A 9788-nucleotide genomic window follows, 5' to 3' on the forward strand; every position below is an offset into this window, starting at 1 on the left:
ACTTGGGCTACCATGACTGTTCTTCTCTACAGTTTTCGTCTTTCTTCTGCAACTCTTCATTCTTCCCTCTTCAACCTAAATCCCAGTAGGGGACTATTTAAAGTGTATCTATTCCTGTGCCACACCCATGGATGTGGGATTACTGGGTCTACAACAAATCTATTGCTATGACGTATGGCAAAGTTCGTTAATATGTCTACTCATAGGACAGTGGTTCCCAACCTTTTTTCTCTACTGTACCTCTTGATTAGGCTTAACATTTTTGAGTACCCCCCCCTCCCCCCTCCTCTGAATTTGAAATATACACAGTGCAAGTGGAATGGAAGTCAGTGGTATGTATGTCCTTATTATAAGGAGTAGCGGTGGAATAGTGTGCGGTCAGGAATCGGGTCCCTCTCTGTCTGGCCGCTGGCTATGTATTGTCTCTAGGGTTCTGCAGGGGGGGGGGGGGGCAGACGATCGCTGAAGTCTGAAGGCAGCGCGGGTAGCTCCTAGTGGATTGCTGGTTGGTCAAAAATCCTGGAGACACTGATGACACTGCAGACGAATCCAGAAGTGACGTAGCATGGTTCATCTCCGTAGCTGGAGACTTCTTCCACCATTACCAATATTATTTTCAAGTACCCTCAGCCGCTCCGCAGCGTACCCCGGGTTGGGAAACACTGAACTAGAACATTGACAGTGGATCTGATAGACTTTGGGGTCCTCAGAACTTCTGCAAAGGATAATATATGTGGGCTACCATAAACGTGTGAAAGGTTGTTTATACAATGCCACCGATGCTCAACCCCTTTATCTTACTTAAACATTCTGACTCTGGAAAAGGAAGTCTTATTTCTGTAGTAGAACCAGTGGACCTACTTGACTAAGAACGCCCTTCGTCCACTCAACTCATCCTTCCGACTTATGCAAACCTCTTCTCTGCCACGAACATAGAGTCCAGAAGACTTTATTTTTTCACAACAGCTCGTCTTTCATCAATGGACTAAATAATACGCAGACTTTTATGCTATTAACCGTTTATGTTGATAACTTACAACAGTGACGTAGAACAGACATACAAAGTAGAGCATTCTATAGCAATAAGCTCAATATGTCCATGTTGAACTACATAAGAGGCCTCCCCAGTTTCCGAGATTGTAAAATGGGTATCAGCTTGTATAAAATATACCTCAATCATCTTTTCACACCTAAAGACTATCATCATGCATGAGGTTTTTAATGTAATGTAAAAAGTTTGAATAACAGTTATCAGTTATGTTCCTGGGTGGCTTGCTCGCTCTAGATCCGTGAACAACGACGTTGGGTATTTTTGCTCTCCCTGCCTTCTTGCTATCTAGGGAATTTTGTCTAAACCTAAAATCATCCATTTCCATTAATACAGGCACAGGGAACAGGTTGAGCCACCAACGTCTAAAATGCTTGGGACTAGAAGTAGTTTGTAAATCAATTTTTTTGGGATATGGGAGATTCAAGCTGTACCTCAACTTTGGCTAGGCCGTGCTTTCTACCGTGCGTGTATTCTTAAGTGTCTGACGAGATGGGAATTACTGGTAAAACATTTCCCACACTCCGAGCAAGGGTAGGGCTTCTCCCCAGTGTGGCTCCTTTGATGCCGAGCAAGTTTTGAGGTATTGAGAAAACATTTATCACACTCCGAACAGGCGTACGGCTTCTCTCCTGTGTGAAACCGGTGGTGTCGATTCAACTCTGACGAACTGCGAAAACATTTCCCGCACTCTGAGCAAGCGTACGGCCTCTCTCCGGTGTGGATCCTCTGATGTTTAATAAAGTCTGAGTTCCGCATGAAGCATTTTCCGCACGCCAAGCAGGAGAACGGCTTCTCCTGCGTGTGGATCCTCTGATGGCTGTTACGCTCCGAGCTGCTCAGGAAGCACTTCCCGCAGACAGAGCAAGAGTAGGGCTTCTCTCCCGTGTGAATCCGTTGGTGCCTGTTGCGTTCCGAGAAGCTGGTAAAACATTTCCCGCACTCCGTGCAAGAATAGGGCTTCTCGCCAGAGTGGATCCTGTGATGTATAACCAGGTACGAGTTGCTGCTGAAACTCTTTCCGCATTCGTAGCAGGGATATTGCTTTTCCCCAGTGTGAATTTTCCGGTGTGCAACGAGATTGGAATTAGTGGTAAAGGATTTATCGCATTTAGCGCAGGAGTAGGGTTTCTCTCCCGTGTGTGTCCTCTTGTGCGCGACCAGGTTCGAGCTATTGGTAAAACATTTCTCACATTCAGGGCAAGCGTAGGAAGATTTGTTGGTGTGAATTTGCTCATGGCTAGTAAGAAGGGTTATTGTACTAAAGTTTTCCCCGCAGGCGGAACAGGAGAACGGTTCAGCGGTCTGTGTGCCGTACTCCTCAGTATATGTAGATAGAGTAGTATACTGTGTATGATAAATGTCATTGTCTGTTGGATTTCCATCTTCACACGAGACCGGTTCCTCCTTAATATAAGTAAACGGATATGACGTATAATCTGCGGGTGTAAACATTTCCATGTGTAAGAAATTTCCTCCATCATACGAGTCCGGTTCCTCTTTAATATGAGATGCATATGGTGTATACATATCGGTGTGTATGACATCATCGCGGTCACATGAGGCCGGTTCCTGCTTAATATGAGATGTGTACTGTGTATGATATGCGGGTGTATAACTATCGAGGTGCGTGATGTCTCCTCCGTCAAATAAGACTGCTCTCTCTTTAATACGATCTATATCCGTGAAATTTTCTTCTTCGCATGAAGTTGATTCTTCCTTAATATGTATAGACAAATATCGCGCATAATCGGCATCCGTATAAACGCCGGCATCTACGAAGTTTCTTCCATCACACAAGACCGGTTCCTCTTTAATATCACGAGATAGATATCGTGCATTATCCGTGGGTGTGTAGACCTCAGTGTCTGTGAATTCCCCATCACATGACACCGGTTCCTCTTTAATATGAAAAGATCTATATTGTGTACAGTCCGTGGGTGTATAAATACTTGTTCCATTGCCCAATACAGATTCCTCTTTAATACGAAAAGACGATTGATCTGCAATGTCCGTGAAGTACGTTTCTTCGCTTGAAGCCGGTTTCTTAGTAACGTACTCCAGAGTGCTCATTGTATTCCCTTCAACTGTAGATAAGGATTTTGGAGTCTGGGTATTTAGGACAATGCTGTGATCCTCGGTTGTACAATCCGGTGAAGAATTAGGGGTGTTGGATCTGCCAGACATTTTTATATCGACAGTGATATCTGATGGAAAGAAGTACATTTGTGATTAGTTGATATAACCACATGGAGAAGCTGAATATTATTAAAACACTACAACAATATCAAACTAAAAATAAGATTTAGCAATTTTTTGAAGAAAAAAAAAAAAAAGGGCCCCAACAGGAAAAAACACATTGGTCCCCATGGGAAAAAAAAAAAAAACACAATAAACACCAAAGAGAAATAAAACCCACAATAGCGCAATAGTTATTTCCTTGGGAAAACATTAAATGGGACTATATGAAATAAGGGTCTAATCTTCCTAATTCAATACTGCAACCTGCTGTAGGCTTTTTGGGATGGGAGCACAAGCCCAAACCATGACATCAGCCACCATGCCAATACCTCTATTTTTGTCATTGATCAAAGTGAAATGGAGAATGATCCCAAGCAAAATGTAGATGTTCAATTTGCTTCCAGGTCAATACATTTTAGAACTTGGGAGCGAGTAAATCACCATCCATGTTACGTAAGAGAATGTCGTGGAGAAAAAAAAAATTCTTGGGGGCTCGTTCTGCCAAACAAAAATGTTATCAGCCACTCGAACCGTAACTATACTGCTAGTGTTCATTCTAGCACCCGCTATCTTTGAAAACCTATGCAGTTCCTGTTCCCTGCCTGGGGTGTCGCTGTCTGCTGTGGTGTTTCTAGCACAGGTCTGGTTTGCATATCAGTGCTGATATACAGACCACACTGTGCTAGAAGCACTACAGCAGACAACGACACCCCAGACAGGGTAGAGGAACTGCATGGGTTTTCAAAGATAGCGGGTGCTAGAATGAACACTATACTGCTAAGCCATGTTATTACATTCCCCCCGAGGACAGGTTACTTTGTATCATTTTTATACAGTACCAATCATTTACATGGCAAAACGTAAACGATTGCCACTTCAAAGAGAGAAAAAAAGACCAAGATCAGCTGGCATCTTCAGACCCCATTACATATTCCCCATTGTGGTTTTTTTGTTTCCTTTGAGAGCGAACGTATTTTAGAAAAAAAAGTGTTTGACAATGTGTTATTTTCTTTTTTTTTTGTGTGTGGGGCCGCAGGACCGAATTAGCTGAAAATTGCTCGCACCCCTATGGAGGTGAGAGAACTTTTCAATGAATTCGGCCTTCCGTAAAGTGCGCCCGATGTCGTGACAATTCACAAACACCAGGCGCAGCCGCACCATTCAGGTGCAATAGAATCAATCCCAATGTGTTTTATTATTTCTTTCTCAGGGGCGATTGTTTATTTTTTTATTTTCCTGTCTGGGCCATCGTATTTTATTTATTTTTCTTATCGAAGACAATGAGTCATTTTTTTCCTGTGGGAACGATTGTGTTTGGGTGGAGGGGAGCCCAAGGTGTTGTTCTTATCTATCAGGAGGCAATCGTATTTTCCTTTTGTTGGGGGCCATTGGGTTTCATTTTTACTTTCTATCGTCAGCCAGTGTGTTTTATTTTTCGGCCGGGGCCATTGCATGTTATTTTTTTCCTCTTGAGCCATTGTGTTTTGTTTTCTTCCCTGTTGGGGGCCATTGTGTTTGTTTGTTTTTTGTAATGTTGGTCAATTTTAAATTTATAAATTTTTCCTGTAGAGGACATTGAGTTTTTTTTGTTTTTTTTTCCCTGTCTGTGTCCATTGCGTTTTATTTTTGTTTGTTTTTTGCTGTGGTGGTCAAAGTGTTATGCTTTTCTCCTGTTGGGGCCATTGGGTTTTATTTTTTCATTGTTGGGATCATTGTTGGGATTTTTTTCCTGTCAGTGTTTATTGTGGATATTTCTTTGATGTGGGGGCTATTGTCCTATTTTTTTTTCTCAGGAGGCCATTGTGTTTCATGCTTTACTTCAGTGGGAGCCATTGTGGTTTGTATTTTTCTTGTGGGGGCCAATCTGTTTTATTTTTTTCTTAACAGGGTCACTTTGTTTAATTGTTTCCTATCTAAAGGTATGAGGTATTTGTTCTACACCATTGTCCGGACTGCATCGGAGAATTCATTATTTTAATAATAATTTTGACTGCAGTGTCTTGAGGGAATCGTTGCATTGCTAAGCACCATAGCTATTTTGAATTGAGGAGGGAGATACGTCTTAGTTGGGATGGGGATTGGCCTTTACAAACCAATCTCCTTCTACCTATTTTACAGGTTGTACTTGATGAATGCTAACTGGAAGTAGATTGGTTCCTATAGACAACTTCTTCATTCTATTCTCTACTTGATACATGATCGCCTAACTAGGCAAGGTGAAGGGTTTCATGAAACAAATCTTCACTGGACCTCGGCAATAGCTGATCACATGCAACAATGCTCTGGCGCTAGAAGACATGCCGGCTAGCAATCCCTCATTATCACAGGTGATTCTGCTGCTGACTGGCAGCTGATCCCCCGGTGTTACTGTATAATGTCCCATTCCCAGCAGTCACCTCTCCGGTCACATCCCCGCTGTTACTGTATAATGTCCCATTCCCAGCAGTCACCTCTCCGGTCACATCCCCCGGTGTTACTGTATAACGTCCCATTCCCAGCAGTCACCTCTCCGGTCACATCCCCCGGTGTTACTGTATAACGTCCAATTCCCAGCAGTCACCTCTCCGGTCACATCCCCCGGTGTTACTGTATAACGTCCCATTCCCAGCAGTCACCTCTCCGGTCACATCCCTCGGTGTTACTGTATAACGTCCCATTCCCAGCAGTCACCTCTCCGGTCACATCCCTCGGTGTTACTGTATAACGTCCCATTCCCAGCAGTCACCTCTCCGGTCACATTCCCCCGGTGTTACTGTATAACGTCCCATTCCCAGCAGTCACCTCTCTGGTCACATCCCAGTGTTACTGTATAACGTCCCATTCCCAGCAGTCACCTCTCCGGTCACATCCCCCGGTCTTACTGTATAAAGTCCCATTCCCAACAGTCACCTCTCCGGTCACATCCCTTTTGTTAATGAATAACGTCCCATTCCCAGCAGTCACCTCTCCTGTCCAATCCCCGTGTTACTGTATAACGTCCCATTCCCAGCAGTCCCCTCTCCGGTCACATCCCCCGGTGTTACTGTATAACGTCCCATTCTCAGCAGTCACCTCTCCGGTCACATCCCCCGGTGTTACTGTATAACGTCCCATTCCCAGCAGTCCCCTCTCCGGTCACATCCCCCGGTGTTACTGTATAACGTCCCATTCCCAGCAGTCACCTCTCCAGTCACATCCCCCGTGTTACTGTATAACGTCACCATCTTAGTCTCAGTTAAATGGGACACAGCCATATAATAGCAGCTTATAAAAATATTGTTACTTACCCAGGTTACTAACTGTCACATGACTTGTAATGTCCCCATCTCCCCTGTCCGACGGTACCAGAATATAGGAAAAAAGACATAAGTCATTTATAATTCTAATAAATAAATGGTCAATAGAATACATTAGTACAATATGAGGAATGGGCACAGTAGGGTAACACAGTGGGGAGGTACATAGAAATATGTAGTATACATAAATAAAAACAAGAGGTGTAACTAGGCCACGCGGTACCCCTGGCGCTATAGGATACGTGTACGTGTGGCGTCCCAGCAATTAGTAAAGAGCAATGTACGTTAATATATAGAACAGCAGGAAGGGTAAGTGGTTCATTGTCAGGTTAGTAGTAGAAGTACCTATGCAGGGTGACTTACTGAGCAGCATCCAACTTGGTCATAGCCCGGGATTCCACAAGGACCGCAACAGTGATTATCAATGACTAATTATATGTCTATTATATTATATGATTGTGGTGGTTCTAACCTCTGCAGGCTTACTCATGCTATTAGCCTGACATTAACCACTTACTCTAACTGCTGCTATATATTAACGGACGTTGCCCTTTACAAATTACTGGGACACCAGATTTTATTAAGTGTACTTTATCATTTATTATATGTTTTTGTTTTCATTATGTGTATATAAAGGAAGACTGATACCCCTTTCACACTCGCAGAGCCGGGTCATAGCCGGGAATGTGTTCCTGGGACTCTACCCTGGAATGCACCCTTTCACACTGCACTCAGACCTGGGATCGACCCATTCACACTTATCCCGGGAAATCCCTGCACATACATATGCATGTCATTAGAAATGGACTCCAGGGCTCTGAAAGATGACATCAGCATTTGTGAGCCCAAGAAAGCTCCAATCAGCAGCTTTTTTAAAGTCCCGTGTCCCCAATCCCGGGTACGGGACCATTCACACTGACCGCATCCTGGGTCGATTCCGGAATCTACCCAGGTCAGGACCTGGGTAGAAATCCCGGGATGTTTATCCTGGGATATACTTTCAAGACTGTTTCACACGGAGCTAAATCCCGGGTTGATGCGCGTTCAGGTGCAAAAACCCCGGGATATTTTTGCAAGTGTGAAAGGGGTATTATATGATATGAGTCTTGCGTCATAAATTGAACAAGTAGACCCCAATATTATACCACAATACATTTAGCGGTGACCCCCATCCACTTTTTACACATAAATAGGAATACATTTATCCGAGGGAGATAGGGCCTGATTCAGTTTCACTAGTTATGCAGCGGTCATTCGCAGATGGAGGAGTACATTCACACACCCAGTCACAGGCGAGCCTACGGGGGGGAAATCATTCGTTGCCAGGGCCAAAATCGCTTAAATGCGAATGAAGCTGAATCACACCCATAGTGTGTTACACTGCATGTACAGTGATAGAACTGCAGCGGGACCAAGCACCACTCCCATCTGTTCTATTCTGTACATGGATGGTGGCTTTGGTAACCCTACCTACACCATAGCAGTGACTCTCTCTGGTCCTGTCCTGCTATCCAGGGGGGAGGATACAATGGATGGTAAAGAGCATTGTGACACCACATTCTGCTCCACCTGCACCAGGTGGGGGTGAGTAACCAGACACATAGTGGCAACCTGCAATAAGTGTCCGTACCTGGTGTCACTCACTCTGTCCCATCAGCAGGAATCCCTCGTGTCTCTCCTCTCCGCTTTCTATTGCTCCAGTCTGAACAGGAAATTGAAGAAAAAAACACAGCACTTCCGGCCTGTGCGTTCCACGGTACTTCCTATATTTGCGTTCCAAGCCGGGTTTATTCAGCTCTGCGTTTCACATGAGTTCTTCCGTTTGCGTTCCAAGACACTTCCGGCATCTGAAAAGGAAGACGTCATCTTGGTTTTGTCTGCAAGTCAGGGAGCTGCAGGATGGGAGTTGTAGTCTTAAAGGTGCACAACAAAAGGACATCTCCAGCACTCATTGTAAATGCTACAGGTCAGGCAGTAGTATCCATTACCATATCACACCCTGTCTTATTAATATAACTATTATACTGTGTCATATATATGTCACACAGTGGCAGCTGTGTGACATCACACTCAGCCGCTGCAAACCAAAACATGGCAGCTCTGTGCCTGGCATCACAGCTGGCGTGCCAGCACTTTGCTCAATAGCGCACACATAGCAGCGATGCATTTGCAAACATTTTTGAATGCATCGCATGGGGGACCCACAAATCTTTGCAAAACTGGAACTGATACTGGGGCAGATGTATTAAGCCTGGCAAAGAGGTAAAGGGGTCGATCCTATTAGTGCCGAAGGGTGCAAGGTGCAGTTCGGGTGCCATTTAAACACGGAAAACAGCACCCAAATAAGCCAATCTCGCACCCTTAGCTGGGCCGAATTCGCTTAAAATTGCTCGTATCCCTATGGAGGTGCGAGCACTTTTAAGCGGATTAAGTCCGCGGTAACGTGCGCCCAGTGCCATGATGATTGGCGAGTGCGAATCATCCGCACCTAATAGGATCAGCCCTGAAGTGGAGATGAAGTAGAAGGAGATAATGCACCAGCTGATCAGCTGTGTTTGAAATATGACAGCTGTGAGTTGATTGGCTGGTGCGATATCTCCTTCCACTTTCTCTCCAATGTATCTCTTCGCCAGGATTAATACATCTGCCCCATTGAATTAAGGCCTGTGGGGGCATGCCATGGTAAAGCTGGCGGACAGGTGCGCATGTGAGGAATAAAGGGCCCGATTCATGTTGGCTCGGTCCTTCGCAAATAGCATTCCCATTGGCGAGCCCCATTCCTGCCCCTCGGAAAAGGGGGCTGTACATGCGCATAATATACCATGTGCAGTCCCCAAAACATTGGGACGGGACTGAACTCCTAGACCTGCGAGTCAACAAGACTCACCCACAAAGTCTTACCCAGGCAGGTACACAGGCATTTACCAATGTCATAAACAAAATCCTGTGCTTGCCTCTAGGGGAGCAGTGGAGCAGCGACAGTGTTCTGTATCGGGCATCGTTGTATCAGGACTGAAGCCACCCAGGAAACTGGAACTTGTTTTTGTTTAGTCACGTGTGGGGGGCTGAGAAGTAGATATTCTGGCAGGACAGTATGTAGTCCCCAATATAGAACCAAGAAATCTTGGGAGACTTCCTCTTCATTCGCCATTACTAATATTATTTTCAAGTGCCCCCCAACCAGTCCGGAGCATACCCAGGGGTACACATACCCCAGGTGAGGA

General features: G+C 44.8%; 1 protein-coding gene across 1 annotated transcript; it reads right to left on the reverse strand.

Moving 5' to 3' along the window:
* Positions 1 to 954: 954 nt before the first annotated feature.
* On the reverse strand, positions 955 to 8307 carry LOC146009941 (uncharacterized). Its single transcript, XM_083150610.1, has 3 exons — positions 8195 to 8307; positions 6556 to 6599; positions 955 to 3255 (listed from the first exon to the last, which is right to left on the reverse strand). The coding sequence occupies exon 3, from the start codon at positions 3233 to 3235 to the stop codon at positions 1508 to 1510; it is 1728 nt and encodes a 575-aa protein (XP_083006736.1). The 5' UTR covers positions 3236 to 3255; positions 6556 to 6599; positions 8195 to 8307; the 3' UTR covers positions 955 to 1507.
* Positions 8308 to 9788: the final 1481 nt, after the last annotated feature.

This window comes from Crinia signifera, chromosome 6 (assembly GCF_055691185.1).
Source record: "Crinia signifera chromosome 6, ASM5569118v1, whole genome shotgun sequence".
Taxonomy (NCBI): Eukaryota; Metazoa; Chordata; class Amphibia; order Anura; family Myobatrachidae; genus Crinia; species Crinia signifera.